The 26,217-nt window shown below is 32.7% G+C and overlaps 1 protein-coding gene across 1 annotated transcript in view; it reads left to right on the top strand.

Annotated features, from left to right (window-relative positions):
• Window positions 1-15,756: 15,756 nt before the first annotated feature.
• Window positions 15,757-26,217, top strand: part of LOC134681507 (uncharacterized) — a 53,826-nt gene continuing 43,365 nt past the window's right edge. The window contains exons 1-2 of the mRNA XM_063541145.1: window positions 15,757-15,781; window positions 16,345-16,653. Coding sequence (XP_063397215.1) covers window positions 15,757-15,781; window positions 16,345-16,653 — 334 coding nt within the window. The remainder of the gene's footprint in view (window positions 15,782-16,344; window positions 16,654-26,217) is intronic.

The raw sequence follows: 26,217 nt of genomic DNA, 5'->3' as shown, positions 1-26,217 counted from the left end.
CAATTGAGATATTTTTATGCTATGTGGTTTTTTTTTCTCAATAGTAATTCGAATGCATTTGATATCGGGGTTTTGTCGTAATCTCAAAGCCATAATTTCTACTGCCAAAACAAAAAGTAAAGCAGATAAAGTGCATCTTTTACGGATTCCTCTGGAGTTTTCAAAAATCTCAGATACCCATCCATTATTCATTACACATGTTTGTATTCCCTTATATAAAGTTTCCACCCATGATATAAATGATTCATTAAAACCGAAATGTTTTAGAACGCTTAAAATGAATTCCCATTCCAAAGAATCAAAAGCCTTAGTAAAATCAACAAATACGATAGCCCATCTATTCCGTATGATTCTGCATAGTCCATAATGTCTTGAATTTGCCTGAAATTGAATCCAATAAAACGATTTTTTAAATACCCAGTTTGATCTTCATTAATTAGTTTAGGAAGCAGTTTTGTTTATGTCTCTGTGCCAAAACATGTGAAAGTATTTTCAAATCTACGTTTAATACTGATATAGGAAGTCTTATAAAATTCCAAAGTCAAGCCGTCAAGACCTGGTGAATTATTTAGGTTTATCGTGTGTATTGCACTAGTGCATTCATCTTTAGTTACTTCACTATCACATTCTTTAAAGTCATCAATATTTATATCTTTTTATATAATAGTATCAGAAACGTTTGAATGTAACAATTTTTTATCGGGGCATGTTGTAGTGTATAATAGTTTATAATTATTCTCCAAAATTTCTTCCTGGTTACTTGTTACTTTGTTTCTTTCGTTTCTAAGCTTATTAATAGATTTTTTAACCTGTCGCTGTTTTGTTAATCATAAAAAATAAGCGTTATTCTTCTCCTCTTATTTCATCCATTTTTCCTTTAATATAATTTGAGCCCCCTTGGCTTTATATTCATAAATTTCATCTAAATGCACCTCTAATTGTTTTATATCATTTGTTAACTTTTCATCTTCCTTTTATTGTTCATCTCTTAATTTCGTAAGTTGCTCTAATTCGTTTCCAAATTTCTTGTTGTCTCCCTTGATAACTTTGATTTCTTTTACAGTAAAGTATAGATTCGTCTTTAAATTCGACTTTTAAATTGTCCCATAGTAAATGGATATCACTGCTGTTACTATTGATTATATGATATTCAATATCTTTTAAAATAAAATTATTTAATTTCCAGTACCCATTACCTCTTTTAGAATTTAAAACCTGAATGTTAATTACTACCCCTTGGTGGTCAAACACTTTAATAGGTGCTTGTTTTATTTTACAATTCTTAACAAGAGACTGAAAATCTTTTCCAATTAAAATATAATCTATCCTACTTGCTTGAGTCTTATCTTTTCTTCTCCATGTAAATTCGGTATGTGCTTTCGTGCCAAATATCTATCAGGCTATGAATTTTTATAAAGGTTTTTAACTATTAACAGGCTCGGATAATCGTGCATTTTTATTTAAACTTTTTCTATCAATATTTCTTAACGCTTCATTCAAATGGCCTCCAACCAAAATTATGCAAATCGAGTTTTCCTTTATAACATTGTTGACCTTTTTATAGAAAGAATTCCTATCAATACTGTAATTTGGTGCATACTGACAAACTAATGAAAACATCAAATTATTCATTTTTACATTTAATAGGGTAAGTCTCCCGTCGTTATCACAGAATTTATCAATCACCTCTGTATCTGCGTATTTATTCATAGCGATTGCTACCCCTTCAAGATTTGTTTTTGTGTCTTTGTTAAGGTTTATGTACCCTTCTGTAGCCATTTTTGTACGAATTTTTCAAACCTCAATTGTATCAAAACTACAGATATAATAAATAATAGAGATAGGCCATTTAGTTCATATTCCAAGGGGAAAATTGATGCAAAGCATTATTTTTTACTGTTTCATTGCATTTGATAGAAAAAGAGGACTTTGTGGCAAATAAATCAAATTTTTTATAGAGTACTCGCAGTTATCTGACAGCTAGTTTAAGGTCCACTAACAACTAATAAAATAATCATGCATCTAAGTCTAAACAATCAATCCGTACACATCCAACATCCTATGGATTTAGTGTTTAGACATCAAAACAGCCAGAGAAAAACATGACCTTGTGCAAACTTGTAGGTCGTATTGCAAGTTGTGAGTCGGAAAAGCCGGAGGTAATGGTTTGGCTTGGAAAGGAGGGACGAAATATACTAAAAGAACAGTCAAACTCATTAATCGAAAATAAACTGACAACACCATGGCTAAAAATTAAAAAGACAAACACACAAACAACAGTACACATGACACATCATAAAAAACTAAAAAATAGGCAACACGAACCCCACCAAAACCTAGGGGTGATCTCAGGTGCTTCGGAAGGGCAAGCATATCCTGTTCCACAAGTGGCATCCGTCGTGTTGCTTATGTGATATTAAATCCTGTTAATAGTAAAATTCGGTAGGTCACATCATTAAAGGGGACGATAAATGGCTGTCCCGTGTAAAGATAGAGCCATATCTCTTGCACGTTAAAGACACCCTTGTAGCTTTCGAAAAAGAGTAGGCTAATGCCGCTACAAGGCAGCACTCGCACCCGCAAAGTGGAAAGGGATTTATATAAGTTGTAAAAGTTGTTTCCCAATCCACTATAAATACATATGTTTAAACTAAAGGGAAGGAGATTGTAGTTACGACGTAAGGAACATATCCGATATCATTTGTGTAACAGTCTGGAATGTTGCTACTTAGAAATGGAAAGTTCACAATTTGAAAGCAGAAATCATCTCTTTTGTCGTAAAGTTTATTTTTCAACCGACCCTCATTGTCAATTTCTAGATCTATGTAAATCAAGATATGAGGCCTACTGTATCTGTTGTATCCTTTATCTCCAGTTCGGTGGGATAGATGCGTTAAACATATTGTCACCAAATTTTGAATTATTTAGTGAATGAACATCATTTATATAGCGGAAAGTAGAGTTAAAGGATATTGCTAACTTCTTATCTTTCTTTCTAAGAAGTTCCTGTATAAAGTCAGCCTCATAATAATAAAGAACCAAGTCGGCAAGAAGAGGGGCACAATTTGTTCACATTGGAATACCGATCTGTTGAAAAACACGTCCTCCGAACGTAATAAATATGTTATCAATTAAGAAATCAAGCATCTTGTCGATTATGTCAGTATCAGAGAATTTTTTGTTTGAATCAGAGTAGTCCTTTACAAAGTAGGATTTATCCCTTTCTAAGACAAGATACTTGTATCTACGTTGGCCATTCTTTTTTATGAAACAAAGCAATAATAACTCTTTCAATTTGGAACTTGCGAGTTCACTGAAAAGGTGAGCTCACCGATATTTTTCGATCAATTCGTCTGAAACTAAAGATGGCGTAAATTAATAGTTTCTATAAAGGCAAAAATATTAGAGGTTATTTTTTTATCGTGTCCCATCTTTGCTTCCAGACACTGGAATGAATACCAAGGAATGCTATTCAATTAACGTTTGCAGACGAGGACATCTGGCTTCAGGAAATTATTGAAATTTTCTGGGGCGGTTCCACGCAAGGGCGTATGGGCGTATGCCCCCCTTCCACAATAACCCCTATCATTATTTGCTTTATTAAACAATAAAAAACACATACTCTGAATTCTTTTTATACTATTTCCCTACCCGATGGGGACTTGGACACCCTTTTTTATACAACAAAAACGGTAAGTAATCCATACATGAAATGGTTGTTTTGTGTGACACTTCCCCAATGGTCATTTCACTTGTACCTGGATGATACTTACTAGATAAATATGATACCGAGACGGGTATGTTCCGACGGACAGGGTTGATTTTCAGCTCATTTGTCTGAAATGGGATTATGTTTTTTTCTCCTTGTATTTGAAAGGGTCAGGCTTGACTTTCTAAAACGGGGCATTATAAATACAATTTTACACCATTGTTTCAGATAAAGGCGAATGTTTGATACAATTAAAATGTTTGAACTCGTTGCAATTGTTTGCACCTGTCCTAAGTCAAGAATCTGATGTTCAGTAGTTGTAGTTTGTTGATGTGGTTCATAAGTTTCTCGTTTTTATATAGATTAGACCGCGAAAACCATTTGAGTGGTTTAACACTAGTAATGTTTGAGCCATTTATATCTTGCTGATCGGTGTCAGCCAAGACTCCGTGTTGAAGACAGTGACTTTTTTTTTTACCTATAATGGTTTACTTTTATAAATTGTGACTTGGATGGAGAGTTGTGTCATTGGCATTCACACCCTTTTATATATATATACTAAATTCAAAACAACGGTTCAGAAATGCCCATATAACAAATCTTATATCATATATTTGGGAACTATTCAAGAGACTGACAAAATATTAGTTGAAATTACTAAGGTATACATAATAATTTTAAAGACGCAAGAAAAACATTTTTATTTTTATTTTTCAACTTTTCCCAGGTTCTGAAACAAAATTCTGGAAAAGAGGGGGGGGGGGGGGGGTAAGGGGTTTTGATTTTATTCTAACACAATGGTTCTCTTAGGGAAAATGTGGGAGTTTTTGCGATTGAGATTTAAAAAAAAAACTTTTCACAATGCATGATTGATCATGTAGTGTGACAAATTAACTCACTTCTTTCAAGGACATAAAAAAAAGAATTTCCTTTTTTTCTTTTTGAAACAAACTGTATTCTATTCTGAATATGAAAGCTATAAACTACGTTTAAACAACATTGAAACCGATCGTCGTTAAACGATGCCATAAGTTCGTTTTTTTTTATTTGGATTTTATATTTCGAAAATTAATCAAATCTGGGCGCCATATTTAAACTGGTGTTATTGAGCTCAGACTCGAGAATAAAATCTCCTTAAAGTGATGGATTAAAAATATTTCTTTAGCACAAGTAAGTAATTTTTTTATAGTTTTCGTGCTCAAGTTATTTAAAATGATATTTGGCCCGTTAAATATTTGACTTAGAAAGAAGACTGAAGCAATTTGGTTCCGACCTGAAATCATGTCGGAAAGTGCTAAAGGAATTTAACGTATCTCGATATGACTTCGCATTAAAAAAAAAAAAAAAAAAAAAAAAAAAACAGTATAAAAACGTTAAAAATTTAATAAGAATGCGAAATCATATGTTATAGGACTACCATGCTACTGTGATATCGTGACACCAAATCGCCTGCACTGCAGCCGTCCCGCTAGACCACACGACCACCCGGGCTTTCAAAAAAAGAGCTTTCGCTGGCCATGTGTTACCTTTCCACGTCAGTGTTAATCTAGCGGCGTACTACAGTACATGATATATAAGGCATGAAGATGTTATTGTTACAGATCAGCTAAATTATCTATAGTAAAGGATCCTACAAATTAATGTAAGATACAGTCACAGAAAATAATTATTTTCATAAGTACGTCTGAGTCAGTGACAACCCTACAACAGATGTATCCATTGGATCGCCATCAATGATGGTGATACATGGCTGTGTACATAATGTATATACAACTCGTCTGAACAACAACCCAACAATGTTAGATCTGAAAATTTGCTTTCGCAAATTTTTGGTTCTTCCCTCGCCGGGATTCGAACCCATGCTACTGTGATATCGTGACACCAAATCGCCTGCACTGTAGCCGTCAAGCTAGACCACATGACTACATGGGCTCTCAAAAAAAGAGCTTTTGCTGGCCATGTGTTACCTTTCCACGTCAGTGTTATTGTAGCGGCGTACTACAGTACATGATATATAAGGCATGAAGATGTTATTGTTACAGATCAGCTAAATTATCTATAGTAAAGGATTCTACAAATTAATGTAAGATACAGCTACAGAAAATAATTATATTCATAAGTACGTCTGAGTCAGTGACAACCCTACAACAGATGTATCCATCGGATTGCCATCAATGATGGTGATACATGGCTGTGTACATAATGTATATACAACTCGTCTAAACATCAACCCAACAATGTTAGATCTGTAAATTTGCTGTCGCAAATTTAAGGTTCTTCCCTCGCCGGGATTCGAACCCATGCTACTGTGATATCGTGACACCAAATCGCCTGCACTGCAGCCGTCCCGCTAGACCACATGACCACCATGGCTCTCAAAAAAAGAGCTTTTGCTGGCCATGTGTTACCTTTCCACGTCAGGGTTAATCTAGCGGCGTACTACAGTACATGATATATAAGGCATGAAGATGTTATTGTTACAGATCAGCTAAATTATCTATAGTTAAGGAACCTACACATATGTAATACTGATGTTCATGTTTTCCTCAGAAACTGCAGATTTTAAATATGTAAAGTCATGAAGTTTGTTTCCAGTTTTTGGAGAAAAAAATAATTTGTTTTTGACCCTGAGAAAAAAAATGTTTGTTTCACCCTTAGCTGCCACTATACGTTATGCTAAAATTGAAAGAAAAAAATGTTTTCATCTTGTCGCCCAAAAAAATAGAGCGAAAAAAAAGTTTGCGTTGAAAAAACCCCATACCCCCCTCCCCCAGAAAATCAAATGATTGCTGCCTAAGTCCTAAAAATTACGCATGCCTTTGACTTAAAAGACCCCCCCCCCTCTGACCAAAAAAAAGAAACAAAACAAAACACATAACGATAACTGTATGAATGAACGAACGGACGATCGAAAGGAAAATTATGAAAGAAATCGATACGACCAAACAGATAAGTTGTTCATTTTAAAAACTCAGCGGCCGGTAACAATATGCACGAAATGAATCTTTTCTCAACTTTAACTTTTAAGTACGATGTCAACAAATCAATCTCATGATGGCGATGTAGGCCTTAAACTGTTAGTTTACCAAGTAAAGCCTGTTTTGGTATAACGTTGATATGGATTCAACATACTGCCTGACTTTCTTGACATTAAGATAAACAAAATTGATACAAAGAAGAAAATATTCCAACTTTTACTGACATTTTACGTTGACATTTTCGGCGCCGGAAATTGACAACGTTGATCTATGTATTAACACAACATCGGATGGGGTCGATTCCGGCATATTTTGTTAAAAGAATCAGTAGCACTTAAAATTTATTGATGTTTTAAGATTCATTCATTTTTTTCAATAATATTCAGTTGATAATTAATTTCGAGAGATGAATAGCTATCGTGTACTTCAGAAACAAGGGAAAAGGAGGACCACGCCTCCATAGTGGGGACAAACAAAATAAAGATGACCGTTCTCCATTTCTACTCGATAGAAGTTCCTAATTTTTTCATAACATCTGCATTATGTACCAAAGATTATAAAATGAAAGTAAAAAAAAATCGAGGCGGAGATTTTTTTAGAATCAGCTAATAATTATAGCAGACCAATAAACGTAATAAACAAATAGGCGAAACTGGCGCCTTCTTCAATTTCGAAAAAAATCTATAATTTTACAATTTATTGACATATATTGATATTTTTATAGAGGTTACATATATAGGGACTCAGCTATTCTTGATAGTTGAATGAATATTTACTTTAGAAACAGAATATTTCCCAATTTCTAATTCTACCGGCCATGCAAGGAAAAACCTATAAAAAAATGAGACCCCTATTTTAAAATGGGTACTATATTTTGCCCTAATTTGGACACCCCTTTTCTTTACGGATTTCGATGTGAAAAACTAGCGGAATTACGATGTAAAAATTTTAGGGTAATTGGAGGATAGGCTTTTTTTTTGTACCCCTTTTTAATATCGCTATTTAATTCTACAGTGCAGAAAATCGAAATCTGAAATTCTATGTTCAGATGTGAAAAAATAAGATTGTCTTTTATTTTTTTGTTCAAACATGAAAATAGTAAGTAAACTCATATATTTTTCTTTTATAAATGTGCTTACAATCAACAGCATTGACCGCCGGTACTTTGCTATAAACGAATGATTTTTTTTTTACATAAGCGCGCAATTTTTCAGCTGACGTCGGCCGACGCAAAAAAGTCCAACTTTCGGCGTAGGACTACTGAGCGCCGCCGAATCACATTTTGGCCAAAAACGCACATCCGGTTGTCCTACTGTTAACTAACTGCTAACTTTTCGCAGTAACGTCCGTAAAACGTATGCAGTTTCATTTTAATCCAGTCTGCTTCTTCGCTGTCTTTATTTTTTAACTCACGAACAATGAGGCAAATGTTTGTTCTTTTGGTAGATGTTATTATTATCTCACATTTTTTATACATTTTTAGCTATGTCTACTTATAAAACTACCTTTCAGCCGTTAAGTCAACGAAAAACGTCATTGGACATTTTTCCTATTCCTGCTTAATATGCAGCCATCGAGTCCAACGGTTTAAATTTTACCAAGAACTAACACACCTCGTTGCTTCTGCCAAGTTTTGGGAAGATCAGAGAATAAAAAATAGGAACACTAGACATAAGAGATAAAACAATTGTTCCACATAGCTTTGTTGTTTTGATCCTCAGATATACTATACATTTCTAAGCATATGACCAAGAGCTAAAAGGAAAACATATACTGAATTAGTTTTTGTATTGGTTAGTGTTTGTTAACATTTTATTTGGTTTTGCGGAGGAAATTTCAAAGTTTCTGTTTTAAATCACAGAAGTTGTAGGAACAGCCTGCGTGACGTTTTACCATATTTTAAGTAAAACCAATCGAAAAGAGTTGTATATAACTTGTGTTTATTTTTTCTTCTTTCTTTTGTTAGTTTAAACATATTTTATTGTTCAAAACAAATGGATTAGACACAAGTTTTCCAACTTAGTTCCGTCTTCTCCATAATATACATAAATATACATTATATTTATATAGCACATTACATAAATTTGTATTTTTCTAATAAGCATGAAGGCATGAAAAATAATTAAATAAATCAAAACTATTGTTACTATAACATTTATACACAAAGAATAATAGAAACGGCTCAATGGATATCAAACGTTCTTCTTTTAAATAATCAAACACACCCAAACGATTAGTCTAAAGGGAAAACACCTACTGTTATTAGTGTGTGTTTTAAATGACTTTCTATAATATTTACCTGTATAAGTTGTAAAAGTAACATGCAATATTGTGAATATATATAATTGTGATACGGACATTAAATTCTGCCGTTAAAAATGCGGATAAAAGGATGACAAGAACAAAGATTAATGTAAGTATCGTTTTTGTTTTAACTTCAATAATTGAAATCCATTGAGGCGAAACATTATGTTACCGTTATGAACAATAAATCAATCAATCGAACAATGCATCGTCTGTACTTTAGACTAGTAAATAAAACAATAACCAGCAAGGTTGTTATCAGAGTGAGAAACGTTGAGTTTCTTTTATATATTTATGTACTGCAGAAAATATTACAAAATTGTCTTTTGTATCTAAGTTGTCATTACCAAACAATAACAAATCAATTGTAACAGGAATGTCCAAGTGGGTCAGTTCAGTAAGCATAACATTTCTTTGCGATGCAAAGTTATTACAATATAATAAATAGTGTTCAACACTTTTACTAGTGTACCCACATGCACAATATGCATCATGTACTAAGTTGGCCTTGTTTAAATCTGCGCTCAGTGCACTGCACTTGTTGCGTAGCCTTGCATGTAATACAGATAGCAGTCTATCTCCATAAAAATAGTACCTAGGAGGTTTAACATTATGAAAATACAGTTGTTGCAATTGTAACTTGAAAGACAAGAATGTAGGAATTTGACGAATATGCAAATCTAATTCATTCCACAATGTAATAGAAGAAGGAAAAAAAGACTGTTGATAAACTGATAGACGATTCAATGGTATATAAATGTTATGTCTATTTCGAAGGTTATAATTATTAGTATCTGATACATACGGAGGAACCAATTCTTGTAAATAATCCGGTGTTTGATTATTTACAATTTTATAAAACATGGTCAGTTTTTTAATTTCCCATCTGACACTTAATTTCTCCCATCCCGTCTCTCTATAAATAGAGTTGATACTAGCATAACATGGTAAACCGGTAACTATACGTGCAGCTTCAATCTGAATCTTTTCTAACCTTTCGGAATTAATTTGCCCACAGTTGTCCCAAACTTCAGATGAATATTCCAAAATAGGACGAATAAAAATCATATAAATCTTTTCAAGATATTCCCTTTTGAGTCTAAATTTTAGTTTCCTCAGTACATTTACTTGTTTTGACGTCTTCTCTATCAGTTTATCAACATGTTTATTCCATTTACAGTCACTACTAAAAATAATACCTAAATGTTTATGTATATCTACAGGAGCTATTGAGACTCCACCAAAATCAAAAGTAAGGACGTTCTGCATATCCCTAGTATTAAAAATCATAATATCTGTTTTATTAGGATTAAATTTTAGCATCCACTTCTCAGACCAATTTTGTAAATTATCTAAATCAATATTTATTAAAGTGTTGAGACTTGTAACATCGGGTGCAGTATGGCCAATAGATGTGTCATCAGCAAAAAGTCTACTGAACCCACTTAGATCATCTGCAATGTCATTTATGAAAATCAAAAATAATAATGGACCAAGTACCGACCCCTGGGGCACACCAGCTCTTAATCAGCCCAATGTGGATAGTGAATCTTTCATAACCACTCTTTGAGACCGTCCCGATAAGTAACTTTTCAACCAACACAATAAATCCCCTTTAATGCCATATTTTTCTAGCTTATATAAAAGACCTTTGATCCAAACTGTATCAAAAGCTTTACTTATGTCCACAAATGTTATACTAGTAAGTTGTTTGTCGTTTAGTGACTTTAAAATATGGTTATACAACTCAATCAATTGATGGGTTGTGGAATATCCAGGAATGAATCCTGATTGAAACTTGTATAATAGATTATGTGAATGCAAATGATTAAAAATATTTTTAAAAACTATTTTTTCCAGAAGTTTGCTCACACAAGATAATAAAGAGACATGTCTATAATTTGAGGGCAAAGATTTATCACCGCTTTTAAATGATGAAATAACATGTGCAATTTTCCACTGGTTTGGGAATATTTTATCACGTAATGACCTATTGAATAATAAACATAATGGTTTTGAAATTTGATTTCTGACAGCAAGTAACATTCTGTTGCTTATAATATCAGGCCCCACCGCTTTTTCAACATCAAGTGTGGAAATCATATCGTGCACGTCTTGTTCACTAACTACAATCGATGACAGGAAATCAGCACAACGATCGTTAAAAGCCGGTAAATCCTTATCTGGATTCTCCAAATTAGCTATAGAACAGAAATATTTATTCAAAATTTCAGACTTTTCAGAACTCTCATATGCCAAATTATAATTTTGATTCGGATCCTTCAAAGGTGGTACGTCATGAACAGGCCTGTCGCTTTTAATGTGCATACTAATAATCTTCCAATACTGTTTCGGATTCGCTTGTTTGATTTCATCTAAATTTTCATTTAAACTGGCGTAAAAGTGTTTTTTAGCCTGCTTTTTCATGTTATTTACTTTGTTTCGCTGTTTCTTAAACTTAAGTTCAGCGAAAGATGATTTCAAACGTAGAAATAATTTACGAAATCTGTCGCGCTTGCGCATTTCACGACGCAAGTTAGAATTATACCAAATTTTGTCATCACATCGCACTACAATTTCTCATGTAGGTATACACTCTGATGCTATGTCAAGGAGTGAATTAGTGAAATTAGTGCAAGCAACATTCATGTTATCTGCGTCATAAATCAAATGCTCCCAATTGGTCCTTGATACCTTTTGATTCATGAGGTCAAAATCCCCATTTTTATAATCCCAAATTTTCCGCTTATAAGCACGACTACTAGTAAATCCGCAATTAATTGTGACATATGTTCCATCGTGATCACTGATCTCTCTATCAATAGGTACCGTGTCTTTATCGACAACAGGTATCGAATCTGTCACTAAAATAGGATCAAGCAACGAAGTGTTACCTGTACGTGTATCAAAGTGCGTCGGCTTATCTATAATGTTAATGAGGCCGTTAATGAAAAAAAATATCTCTTATATTTGACGATATATCTGACATGAAATGTTTGTTCAGATCACCCAAACAAATTATACTATTATTTTCATCTAAGGCCCTTTTCAACATCATATCAAAATATTGCCAGAAACAAACTGAAGACTGTCGCTCTGATCTATAATTTATATTAATCAGTATTGATCGAAGTTTCGTTTTTAATTCGAACCACATACTTTCTACTTCATCATGTTCTAAATCAACACGACGAACAATATTAATTAAACTTTTATAATACATAATTATGCCTCCGCCGTTGGCATTCCGGTCTTTTCGAACTGGTTTCTCAAAACCAAATAATGATAAATCGAAATCAGTAACTTTAACATCTAAATGTGATTCGGTAAAAAATACTATATCGAAATCTTCAATTATGTCAGTAATATAATTCAGTTTGTTTCTTAGGCTTCTAATATTACCGTGGAAAATTGACAATGTTTTTTCGGGCGGGTCTGGTGTGCCTCCTGGACCAGGATTACTTTCTATAACGCCACATATTAACAATAAGCTATATAACAACATATAAAATGATACAATATCAGAAAATGATTTGTATTTACTTAGTATCCACAACTTACATTTCTCCAAATTTACACATATTTCAAAAAGTACATCAATAAAACTAACAGTATGTTTAATAACTGTTTTTACACAACCAGAACTCAGTTTGCAATAAAACAGTCCTATTGATATTCTGTGTGCAACAATATCACTACCCATTGTCGAATACAAAGTATTCTAGTATTAAAAAATAGGACCGTTTTAAGACATTTAAAGAATACAAACAATAGCACTTCGAATGATCAAAATTGAGTTTTTCAACGGCATTACATGCTGTAACAATGTTGTACAAATTGAGGTATAACAACGTAAAAGTTGTACACATTGAAAAAAAGGGGGGTGATGGTTGCGAAATTGAACGAGAGAAGTTTTAATAATCTGATAAATATCATTTCTATTGATGAGATAAACAAAAGTTATATATGTATTATTGATGTTCAGGTGCAAAGAACAAAAATTATTGTATTATCAATTACTATTGTCGATAAAATGAATAAGAGGCGGAGTCTAGTAAGGTTTGATATTAAGGCCATATGTTATTTACTTCTAGTCACGCTAGAGTAAGCATGACACTTGAGTGTTAATTAAACAACACAAAATAATTTGTATATAGGTTTTGAAACTGAGAACTCTACTCATACATTTACCACAGTATTTACACACTCAACAGTGTATGTAAACAGAAGCACGTGCTATGTCATATAATAACAATAACAAAACACAGGATAATACAGTTCAAAACGACAAGAAAAAAAATAAAAAAATAATAAGACAAATTCGTATGAATTTGCTAATTACAACCCAATATTATACAGAATTTGTCAGTACAAGAATATTAAACTTGGTGGAAACGGAATGTCTAATCCTCATCTTGGCTATCACCCTCAAGGACTTCCCCACCGAGTTTATATATGTCTTGTCTAGATTTTATCTTTTTCGGGCTGGATACATCAGTTTTCTTAACAAGTATTGTGCCGTCATGTGTCCAGAATGAATGTATCTTGTCTTTGATACGCAGAGTATTTAGTCTGTTTATCAGATCATATCTGTGTTTAGTTAGGTTCTCAGCTATAAAAATCTTGTCGGGGTTGTTTTTAAGTTGCTTCTTATTGCTGAAGACCATGTTACGCTGACGATAAGAAAGGAATCTTACGATGATGGAGATCTTTCCGTCTTTCATTTCACCAATGGGATGGGATCGACCTATGTCGAAAATATTTAGTTTGACTTTGAGCTTTTTGTTACAAATGCGTAAAACAAGATCATCTGTATCAATTGGTGTTATGACTGCACCGTTATTATCGGTTGGTACAGGAACATTATGGAACCTTAAACTTGTTCTCCTGGAGTATTGCTCTTGTTCCTCTATTCAAGATTCTACCTTAACTAGCTTGGATTTTAAGGATTTTATTTCGTCACTTTGTTTTTTCATTTCTGCCTCTTGCAGTATTAGAGCATCTTTGTGTTTGGTAATAGTGTCAATATATGGTTGGATTCTGTCATCAACAATTTCTATTATTTTGGGCTTCACTTGATCCATGATTTTTTCTGCTATCATAGGAATTATTGTATTGATGAATGCTTGGTTGTTTAATGTAGCAAAAACCACTTCTGATAGTTTAAATACTGTTTCATTTTCTATGGATCTTGCAAGAATGTGTTCAGCAAGTGGAATATGATTATCATCATGACTTGGGGATGTTTCTATGTCTTTTAGCTTAGCTTGTTTTTCGACCTGTTGCGAAGAAGGAGAAGATAAGTCAGGACTACTAGCTGGTTGATCACGTTTAGCTCTAGACTTAGGAGTTGTGTTGATAAATTTGTCTAACTTTGATTGTTTATCTTTGTTTACTAGGTCGGCCATGTTGCTCATTACTAATCAACTCACTTTGATTGATGTTCAATATCTTCAATTACACACTTCCAGAAGTTGTTGATGACGGAATACAGCATACAGATATCTCATATAATAAATGTTCAATTCAATTCATCATTAATAATTTGACAAGAAATACTTCATGATATAGATTTTCTCTCGTTTTTCGCTGCTCTGAAAATTTTCAAACCTCCATACTCAAGGGCACATAACTCCTCTTTAGTTATCCGTATAAACACTGAGTCAAGTTGAAACAGAAGGAATTCACGAAAACCGTAAAGGGTTAATTTTACGCTGATCTCATTTAACAGTTCATTGATATTGTTATGTGTGATTTATACCTGTAGTAAGATTTCGTAATTTGAGATTTAAAAATAAAATTTCATTTAAATCATAAAATATGTGACAGCAAGTCAAACGGTTTATATTTAGCACTCCCTTTTAATTGACAACGGAGGATTTGGAATTGTTTCCTACATATACATATATAATTATGTTTTTCAGACATGTATTGGACATGATGGATTTTCTGCCATTACTGATTCTAATAAACGTTCAGATAATACAAGGTAATTAAAATATTAGTGTGCATTTATCAGAGCTTCAGAGAGAAGGATATCATCAGACTTTAATATATATTCATAATATCTAAACATATTTTTTTTTACTTAAACCTATAAAAAAGATACAGAATTTGACATGAATACTCCCCATATTTCACTCCGATATAACAAAACAGGTTTTATAGTATGATTAAATATATGTGAAAGTGTGTTAATTTTAAGTTTATATAAGTTAAAACTTTTTATATATTCAAATAAAGCTTTCAATCCCCTATTATATAAATCTTCTTTAGCCTCTGTAAAGCTTCCACTTGCGCTTACATAAATGCCTAAATATGTATAACCCCTAGCCCTTTCAATAGGTATATTATTAATATTGAATATTTGGTCATACAGTTTTCCTGTTTTATTACATACCACTGATTTTGTTTTCTTTATATTTATTTGGAGTCCCCATTTATCACAGTAGTTATAAAGTTTATTAATACACTTCTGTAAACCATCAGTTTCTGACATCAATACTAAGTCAATTGCATACAATAACCAATTAAGCTGTAAGGAATCCAAACAGCAGGTTTACAGGTCTCATCAAATGAGTCAATAATATCGTTTATAAAAACATTAAATAAAATGGGACTTAAATTATCCCCCTTTTTTACTCCTATGTTAGATGTAACGTTTTCAGTCATAGAAAAGATACCTTTACACAAAGTTCAATATTGTTATACATATCTCTTAGAGTGTTTTAAATTTGTATTTCTCAGTTTATGAAAAAGTCCATCATGACTAACAGTGTCAAGGCTCTTCGTAGGTCAACAAAGCATGTAAAGAATTTTTTATCTCCTTGTTGAGTATACTTTTCTATTAGAGTTCTCAAAACAAAATGATGATCACTGGTGCGCCTGCTTTTACAGAAACCAATTTGTTCCGGTGTATGACATTTCTACTTGCCAAAAAATTCTCGAACCGAACATTTGAAAAATTTCACAAATAAATTGCCTAAACAATTTCCAATGATAATTCCTCTATAATTTGAAGGGTAATCTTTTGAACCACTTTTAAATAAAGGAACGCTGATGTGGAATTCTCCCTATTTGTATCTGATTACTCATGAAACAGTGCTCATTTTTGACTTGGATTATCGTCTTTAAAATAATTTAATTTATCTATTAAATCTTGTCGAAAATCCCTGATTGTTTTCTTTCTTGTTTTTCTCTTACATGAGGATCTAAATGCACGTACAATACAATTTACTGATGAAAGTCAAAAATGAAATTAATGTTATCCCGTAAAAATCTTGTTGATATCAATCCATGATGCACAAAGTTTCGTACCCTAATTTCAAATTTAATCAACTCAGAAAATTTCAGGTGTTTTGGAGTGGACAGTCATTGGAAAGGTTACAGAATATGGAAAAAACGTGACTTTATTTTGCCATGTTCCAAACTGCTGTCCCAAAGATGCTGGATGGGATAAGTGGACTCCTGTACAACAGACCCTGTTTATAGATATCAAAACAGGACGACCTAATAAAAAGTATGATGGAAAGGTTATGAAGGATGGTTACACCTTAATTATACAAAATCTGACTAAACAGGATCTCAATGCTTCGTATTCGTGCTTGTATGGCGTAACATTAGGTGAAAGAAAATTTTTACTGGAAGAGGATGTTTTCTCAGGTAAGTAATAATGAATAGATATAGTTCAGACACAATAGTGTAGTATGCGAAAAAACTGTAAAAAGTGAGCTGACACAAATGAGATAGAATACCTCTTCTAAATTTTTGTGTAAAAGTTATTAATACAACATATGAATCATAAACGGAAACTTGGAGTATACTATAATGGAACAGCAATCCAATAACACAAATTTAAACAATGAAAGACATGCGTGAATTAATAGATAGAGACTGTGAGAAAGCCAGCAAACCATAAACATTTAAAACTATTACAAACATATCTAGTTGTAAAACCTCTCGTTATTCAATAATAAGATTTATTGTTTATACACCGAGCTAAACCTGTAATAAATACCTTAACAAATATCAAAGATCTTCTATAAACACCTAATTCCTTACAAGATAAAAATGTATAGATAAAAAAACGTTAATTGAATTGTAATGTGAACGTTAACATGTTCCATGGTCACCTTCTTTTTAAAGATCTTAAAACTTCTTTTACAATCACATTAAAAACCTAACAAGACCGAACATGATTAAAATGAGTTCACGCATATCATAAAGTATAGCAATTTATAATGAACATGACTTGGTGCATCGTATGTAATACATCTATTGAAAAGTTTGGTCACACTTATTTCTTTATCAACGTTGTGTGATAATTATGCGATATTCATATATCTACCTGAGCTTATAAAAACAGATCATGCTTTTAAAGCAACTAAAGCACAAAGTTTAATTTACCTTTGATCACCATGCAAATTTAAATGATATTTTGACGAACAATCTACTCGTAGACATCTGTAATTGTCGAGTTTCTTTCAAATTCATCTTACGGAATTTCTAATAACAATTGGATATAAAATTAAAATGGAAACGGGAAATATGTCATATGCATCAACCCGACCAGAGAGCAAAATAAGGCTCCAGGATTTTTGATACAGCGTGAAGATCATAAAAAAAACCTCCAAAAAACTGATTCAATATACATGTAGTTATGTGCAAGATCAACTTGCTAAATGTTCTCGCAGTCTTTGGTTTTGAGATAAAAGTGTAGTCGTCCTGTTTTATTTTCCAAAAAAAAATCAATTCTTCAACATGTAAATTTTAATTTTTTTTGGATTCTTTTTTTAATTCAGTAATGAAGATAGTTGATATACGTATTCAACATTTTAAAGAACATTTTACTATTAACAATAACCACAATAAACCTATTTCTCGTATCAAACATAAACTAAAAGAACTAGCCAAGGAATTTGTTTTTGTCCCGGCCGATAAAGCTGCTAATAATATTATTATTGTTTGACGTAAATTTAACATTGAGGTTCTGAAAAAGGAAACCACCAATTCACCTACATTCCAACTGACTCCATTTTCAGAAAACGAAATCTGTAACAAACATAAACTTTTAGCCACCGCTTTACAAGCAGAGCCAAATACAATGAAAGTCCCAACTATGTATTGGCTTCCAAAGCTACACAAAACCCCTTACAAATATAGATTTATTTCGTCTTCAAGCCATTGTTCAACTACTAAATTGTCTATTCTTCTTACCAGCACACTTGGTACAATTAAAAACCTTATAATAAATTGTTCAAATAAGGCCTTCGAAAATAGTGGAATAAATTACTTTTGGAGTGTCAAGAACTCGTTGGAAGTTCTTGATAAATTGCATGCTCATATTGGTGATTTTGAATCTGTTCAAAGTTTTGATTTTTCTACCCTATATACCACATTGCCTCACATTCTCATTTTGAAAAAAAATCACACACCTAATTACATGGGCATTCAAAAAATCAGAATGTGAATATATATGTTCAAACTCTTTTAGGTCATTTTCTAGTAGCAATAAACAAAAAAACTATGTTAATTGGACATGCTTTGATACTATATATGCCCTTGAATTTTTACTAGATAACATTTTTGTTCGCTTTGGGGATTCCGTATATCGTCAGATTATCGGAATTCCAATGGGGACTAACTGTGCACCACTTATTGCGGACCTCTTTTTGTATTGTTATCAGTTACAATTTATGACAAAAATAAGCAAAGACCCATCAAAACAACATCTGATAAACAAATTTAATAATACTTTTAGATATTTGGATGATATTTTGGCTCTCAATAATGACGACTTCAGTATGTATATTAATGAAATTTATCCTGCTTAACTTACTTTAAATAAAGCTAATACTAATAATGACCACTGCCCTTTCCTATATCTATATCACTAACGGAAAGCTGAATACTAAAATTTATGATAAAAGGGATGATTTTTCATTTCCTATCGTTAATTATCCGTTTTTAGATGGTGACGTTCCCTTGTCACCATCTTACGGTGTTTATATATCTCAACTTGTACGATTCGCTCGTGTTTGTAACAATGTTTTAGATTTTAACGAGAGAAATTTATGTATTACTGAAAAATTATTACACCAGGGTTTTCGATATCACAAACTAGTCAAAACTTTTACTAAATTTTATCATCGGTTTAAAGACATCATTCGTAAATATAGCTCAACATGCAGACTTTTTATACGTTCAGGTATTTCACATCCAATTTTTTATGGAAATATTCTTTATAAAGCACAAAGGTGTCAGTATTCACCTCAGAAACTTACAAAACCTTTAAATAGACTAATTAAGAAGGGATATAATTACGATACTGTTGTCAAGTCATTAAAGATTGAATATTTTGGCGTTAATATTGAGTCACTGATAAGGTCTTTGCGTCGGAACTAAAGACATTTATTCTAAAAACAGTTGTTGGCATGACACGGGTAATGTTCTTCTCATATATGTTATGATGGTATGATACTAAACCCCTAACGGGAAGGATTGTGCCTGATGTTCATATGATGAAATCATAATCTTTCAGTCAGTTTAATTGAAGTCTGGAGCTGGCATGTCAGTTAACTGCTAGTAGTCTGTTGTTATTTATGTATTATGGTCATTTTGTTTATTTTCTTTGGTTACATCTTCTGACATCAGACTCTGACTTCTCTTGAACTGAATTTTAATGTGCGTATTGTTATGCGTTTATTTTTCTACATTGTTTAGAGGTATAGGGGGAGGGTTGAGATCTCACAAACATGTTTAACCCCGCCGCATTTTTGCGCCTGTCCCAAGTCAGGAGCCTCTGGCCTTTGTTAGTCTTGTATTATTTTTATATCAGTTTCTTGTGTACAATTTGGAAATTAGTATGGCGTTCATTATCACTGAACTAGTATATATTTGTTTAGGGGCCAGCTGAAGGACGCCTCCGGGTGCGGGAATTTCTCGCTACATTGAAGACCTGTTGGTGACCTTCTGCTGTTGTTTTTTATTTGGTCGGGTTGTTGTCTCTTTGACACATTCCCCATTTCCATTCTCAATTTTAAAGAACATTTATACAACCGGAAACTACCATTAATGCTCTTACTTGTAAGCTACAAACTTTTAAAGAAATAGAAAAACATATTAAAAGAAAAGTTCATTTGCAATAAGACTCAAATACTTGCAAATAGTAGACGAAATATTTGACAGTTCTGGATTTGGGAAAATTAAAATCTTGTAATTAGTACTAAATTGATCCTAGATGCTGGTACTGGGATGAACGTTTATGTGAAATTAGAGATGTTTGTCTATACATGAGCCCGAAAGTGTCTGGTTTCTATTTTAATTACTTATTTTGAAGGATATTTTATTGGAACCCAATTTGAAAAGTTTGGATTGTCAATGAAAAGAACATCATCATTATATGTGAATGTGAAATACAATGATATGACTATAAAACCTAAAAGAACGGAACCAATACAGATACATATAGAATGACAAAACGACAGTGTTACAGATTTTTTTTATTTCTTAAATACCAAAACGAAAAACAAGTGTTTTCGTTTTGTGTTTTTATATCCTCTCGATTTTCTTTTTTGGTAGCACAATACAAACCTCTTAAAATGACATTTGATACCAATTTTTAGATTTAGTTTGGGGTAGATCTCGTTAAAACTATGAAATACTTTTGTTTGTGTTAAATGATCATCGAAACAAAAAAAATGTCAACGTGGTTTGAGACTCATCAGTGACGCTCATATTAAAATATTTATAAAGCCAAACAAGTACAAAGTTGAAGAGCATTGAAGATCCAAAATTCCAAAAAGTTGTGCCAAATGAGGCTAAGGTAATCTACAAAATGATCTATGCCTGGGATAAGAAAATCCTTAGTTTTTCGAAAAATTAAAGGTTTTGTAAACAGTAAATTTAAGAAGAAAAAAAATTCATGTATGAATACAACAACAAAAACTTGCATTAACAGCTTTGTATATGAATACTGTTTCATACACAATATAAAAATTAAAATTTTCCATGTATGTCTTATTACAACTTTCGTATACAAGAATTGTGTTACCAGAAGCATGGCACATTTTTTTTAAATCTATTCCCAAGAATTATCAGTAAGAAAACGAAATGCACTACATCTTCACAAAGGCAAAATTGATTTTGATTTGATTTAAAGCGTTTTCTATTTATTGAGATATGAACAGGATTCAGCAATACGTATAGCTTACACAAGCTCTTTCAAAATGACTTGTACAAGATATGATATTTATAAAATATTAACAATTTATCTGAAAACTTATTATGTAGTGGAAAATGCATGCGATGAGAAGACACAAGATAATTTATATTTACAGTGCTAATTACTAAATATTATGTATATTTTGATAAGTAGGCAATTAATCCAATTATTCAAGTACCCTGAGACATGTTACTATCCTTTAGAAGTCAAAAGACATATATTAATATATATAAGGTTTGGAAGAGATAATAAGCTTACTTAGTGGAATAGATAATTGAATGTAAATGCGAAAAAGGAAAGAAATAAAAGAAATAAATAATCAACACTAGATAAAACAAATTGTTTAACGCATTGCTTATAGTTTCTGGGTTCCTCACATTATATACCTTGCAGAATCTATGTCTTAACATCCTCGGAGGAATGCTTACATTAAAAACTGATTTGATCGTCTTTCTTCCTGAAGTGCTGCTTCAATGCTTGGAATCATCATCTGTTTTAACCTTGCGAGCGTACTCCAAGACTACATCGGCCAGTCACTCTAGGAGCCTACACACCTTTTTCCTGTCTTACCATTGTCGTCTACCGGCAGTCCGTTCAAATTGGTTAATTAACACCTCCAAAGTCATTGATCCTCTTCCATTGAATATTTGTATTTTTGGGAGCCGTGAGCCTCGGCTCCGGTCCTTGGCAACAGAATTTCCTTACCATCGGGTATATTCTCTCTCTGTATAGGAGTCTGAAGAAGAGCTATTGACACGTTCTTTTAATTCCCTGAGCCCTTTCCTGAATCGATCAGTGTAGCCAGCTTGTTGTTGTGCCAAGTCTGTTAGAGTCGCCAGGAGCTGACAAGGTTGTCATAATAAGAGTCATAAATTTGGGAGGAGGAGCATTTGCCAATGAATCGACAGGGATGGGACTGTGATTAGGTCAACATTGGAGAAACCTGATTTAATCTACTTGCAGCCAATTGTTTCTGTAATGGTATGATGCTCTGAACCACATATGATTGACTCATAGTAGGTGGTAAATGTGCGTTAGCCCAAACATAAGCTTTTTGCTGCTATCCTTGATCAGTACTATAGGTTTCTAGTATGTTTTCAAATAGAGGTTGTTGTTGAATACCTTCTTACTTTAGGTGAGAACACCAAATTTGCTTCCAACAGAGTTGGTGCGATTAATGGTTTATGCAACTAATTGGTGAAAGATCCAAGACAAGGAGTTTGTTCTTTACCTGCGTTGTACTGGCTGCAATCAAATTGTGTTTGGCTTAGAAGATGTGTCCATTGCAGGAATTTTAACTTCTTAATTTCGGTTGTCCACTGATTCACTAACAACATATGCCATTTGTTAGAAAGTTCCCTGCTGTTTCAATGCACTTTTGAATTGAACTGTGTCTCCCTCCTCAGTTGTTGTCAGGTTGTCTTTCCGTCTCACCACCACATTGAATTTCTCATTGGTCTGACCGTCAATTTCGCTAAGCGCGAACCATTAGCCTTGTGGTCTATCCTGTCTTCAGACTGCTAAATTTGCTGAGATATTGCTCCCAAATGTTCATTATTAATATTCACTGCCTCCTCTGTCCGGCTTGCATCGTAATGAGACCAACACATATTTATCGATTCGCGTTTCGTCCTATTTCATATTGCTGTGAATCTCAGCTGTTCTTTGAGCATTAGATTTCATATCTTCTTAACATTCTTGGTACAAGTGTTGAATAGCCATTTCCTAGATGTCCTCTGTTAACGTGTCTTCAGTTGTGGGTTTCAGAATCTTCATATCCTCAAGTGAATTTGTTTGCCATTTCGATGTGTTTGTCTTTGTTGTCCTCAATTCCTTCCATTTTACTGATATCACAGTATACTATCTCAACTTGCAAAACATTGCAACCCAAGAAATCATATAGGCACTGAATAATATTTTAGGGCAAATAAATCTCAAACCACAGCTTTTATGTGTGATCCAAGACAAAACATATTGCAGTTTTTAATGAATGCTTCTTCTGCATCTACTTATTTGTATATGCAATGAAAAGCCACGCAAAATCATAAGGATATAACTGGAACAGAGACTTAATGACACTATACTATACCGTATTAAAATGTTTAAATTTTATGGAAAGGAATATCCACAATAAATGTAATTTCTTAATTTGTAAATTCAATTTCTTAATTTGTTAGCGTATTGTCTTCATTCGCTTCATGGATTTCTACATTTGTTGATTTGTGAAATGTGACTTTTTCAATTCTTAAATGCAATTTCCTAATTTGTTAACGTATTTTCTTCATGCGTTTCATGAATATCTACATTTCTTAATTTGTGGAATGTAACGTTTTCTTCGTTTGAGTCACGTTTCGGGAGATCGTGTCAGTGCAGTTGTTACCGCTGCCTGTCAAAGAGAAGTTACGTTTCTAAAGAAAAGCTACAAGTTACAAGAAGTTTTACATGTCTAGAATAAAATAATTTCACAATATTGTACCAGAGGTCGCTGTGGATTTATGTCAACTCGTACCTTTAAAAAATATCTCAAGTTAATCCAATCTTTTAGGAGAAAGCGATTATATGATGTTCTTTGAACGATAATTTATTTCATATACAACGGTTGACTAATTATAATCACACAATATTCTACACAGTGATCATTAATCATTGGCGGGAAAGGGGATGGAAGGTTCCGGGTGTTGAAACCCCTATTTGTTTGACTACTAATGATTTTGTATGGGAACAGATGGGGTAGGAACCCCCTTTTCTATTTCACTTGAAAGTGTTTGAACCTCCTTTAAAAAATGGCTGAATTTGCGACTGATTAGTGGATAATATGCTCCAACTTACAAAAATAGAACTGGGTTGTTTTAATGTTTTGATATAAAGGAAATAAAACATAGACGGGTGTATGAAAACACAGATTTCAAATAAATACTGACCATTGAAAATCATAATCCATTGAGTTTTACTTATTAACTTTTTAAAAACTAAGCTTTGGAATATTGTGGGACTATTTTTTATTTGTAACTTCTTGATTTGTAACATGTTGATTTGTAGCTTGTCGTGTTTCTTTAGAAACGGAACTTCTCATTGGCTGGAGGTGCTAACATTTACACTGATCTTCCAAACGTTACTCAAACAAATAAAGAATTTACCTTTACAAATCAAGAAATGTAGAAATTCATGTAACAGAAAGAAAAAGTGCATGTTACAAATTAAGGAATTACATTTTAGAAATAAAGAAATTTATAATTATGGCAGATATTCCCTTCCATGAAATTCAGGTCAATTTTCAATGATTTCCTATTTTTCAAGGCAACCATTTTGAAAGTAGCCGCCAAGTACACAAAGTCATTCAAATATGTTGAATTTCGGGTTTCCAGTATCAAATCCACTGTGGTTTGTGCAATACTGGATAATATTTTTGAATGTATGGCGGCCATCTTGAAATAAACCGCAATATTCAATTTTGAGTGTTTGTCGATAGCTAATATTGCTTAGTACACAAAAATTAACCATCATGAAAAATTTGTTGCTTTCCTTATTATTTTAGCATTTTTTTCACCGACTTCTGGATATTCTTATGTGGATGAAACTCCCGTCTAGTGTAAAAATTTCAACTTTTGTTAGCTAATTTTCGTTTGTTTCTGTGTCCTATATATTCTCCGATTTATTTGTATTGTGGTTCTATCATGTAATGTTGTCATTTAAATGTTATAGTTAACATTGCCATAAAAGCGAGAGGTTTGGCTTGCCACAAAACGAGGTTCAACCCAAATTTGTTTTTTTTTTATTAAAATATCCTGTACCAATACACGAGAATTGCAATTGTTATATTATAGTTCGTTTCTGTGTGAATTACATTTTAATTTTGTGTTTCTGTTGTGGCGTATAGTTCTCCTCTTATATTTGATGTGTTTCCCTAAATTTTAGTTTGTAACCCGCATTGTTTTTCTCAATCGATTTATGAATTTCGAACAGCGGTATGTTACTGTTGCCTTTATTTGATATGTCTTGTCATCATGTTGTTCGTCCGCAATATCAATATATAATTGATATCTACATGATGTATAAAAAAACGGTCAAAGACGGAGCGAAACATGTGACAACTTTATCTTTGGTTTATCAACGATTGCCCTCCATCAATAATTCCTTGAACACTTTATACATGTTCTATGTTTCAATTGTACTATTACAGCAGATTTAACACTTATATTAATGTTAATATATATAGGGTGTGGACAGGAAATCGAACAAATCATAAATGGTTAAACATGCTTTACCTTTTTTTCTATTTCAGACATAAGTACTACACAACCAAACGCTAAAACTGGTCACATGTAAGTAAGAAATATCTTTTTTTTTTATTTGTCTCTGGATGTTTTATTCGGCATCTTAAATGCCCTCCTCAAATAATACAAATATATGATTGTCCGTTGTACTTATAATTTTGTACAGTATTTAGCATTTTCTCTGATAACACAGCACCTGACATGTTTCAAAGAACTAGAACACTTGCTCTTTTAACATTCTTCATAGGAAGATTTAAAAGTATATGGACATTTTCAGTGTATGTAAAGTGGTGATCCTAAAATATCATTTTCACTGTATATACTTATAATTTTGTACAGTATTTAGCATTTCCTTTTAGAACACAGCACCTGACATGTTTCAGAGAACTAGAACACTTGCTCTTTTAACATTCTTCACAGAAAGATTTAAAAGTATATGGAAATCTTTGTCCTTTTTCTAAATCAAATATTCCAAGTTTCACATACTAAGACGAGTGTATTGATGGACTCGTACAACTTTACCGTCTGCTGGCCTATTAAAACAGTACATTAACGAGCGTTAGAGGGACACTTTTTATGACTAGAATCACCCGTGCATCATCAGTGAGTTCATGGGCACATTAAATTTCAACTAGTTTCATTTTTTTTATTAACCGACACATTTCCTGTCTTTTTGTTTATCAAAATATTGACGATAGCAGCAATAACAATTCCAGTATATTACTTTTC

Source organism: Mytilus trossulus, chromosome 8 (genome assembly GCF_036588685.1).
Source record: "Mytilus trossulus isolate FHL-02 chromosome 8, PNRI_Mtr1.1.1.hap1, whole genome shotgun sequence".
Lineage (NCBI taxonomy): Eukaryota > Metazoa > Mollusca > Bivalvia > Mytilida > Mytilidae > Mytilus > Mytilus trossulus.
Note: the sequence above shows the minus strand (reverse complement) of the source record. Positions and strands in the feature narration are given on the sequence as shown.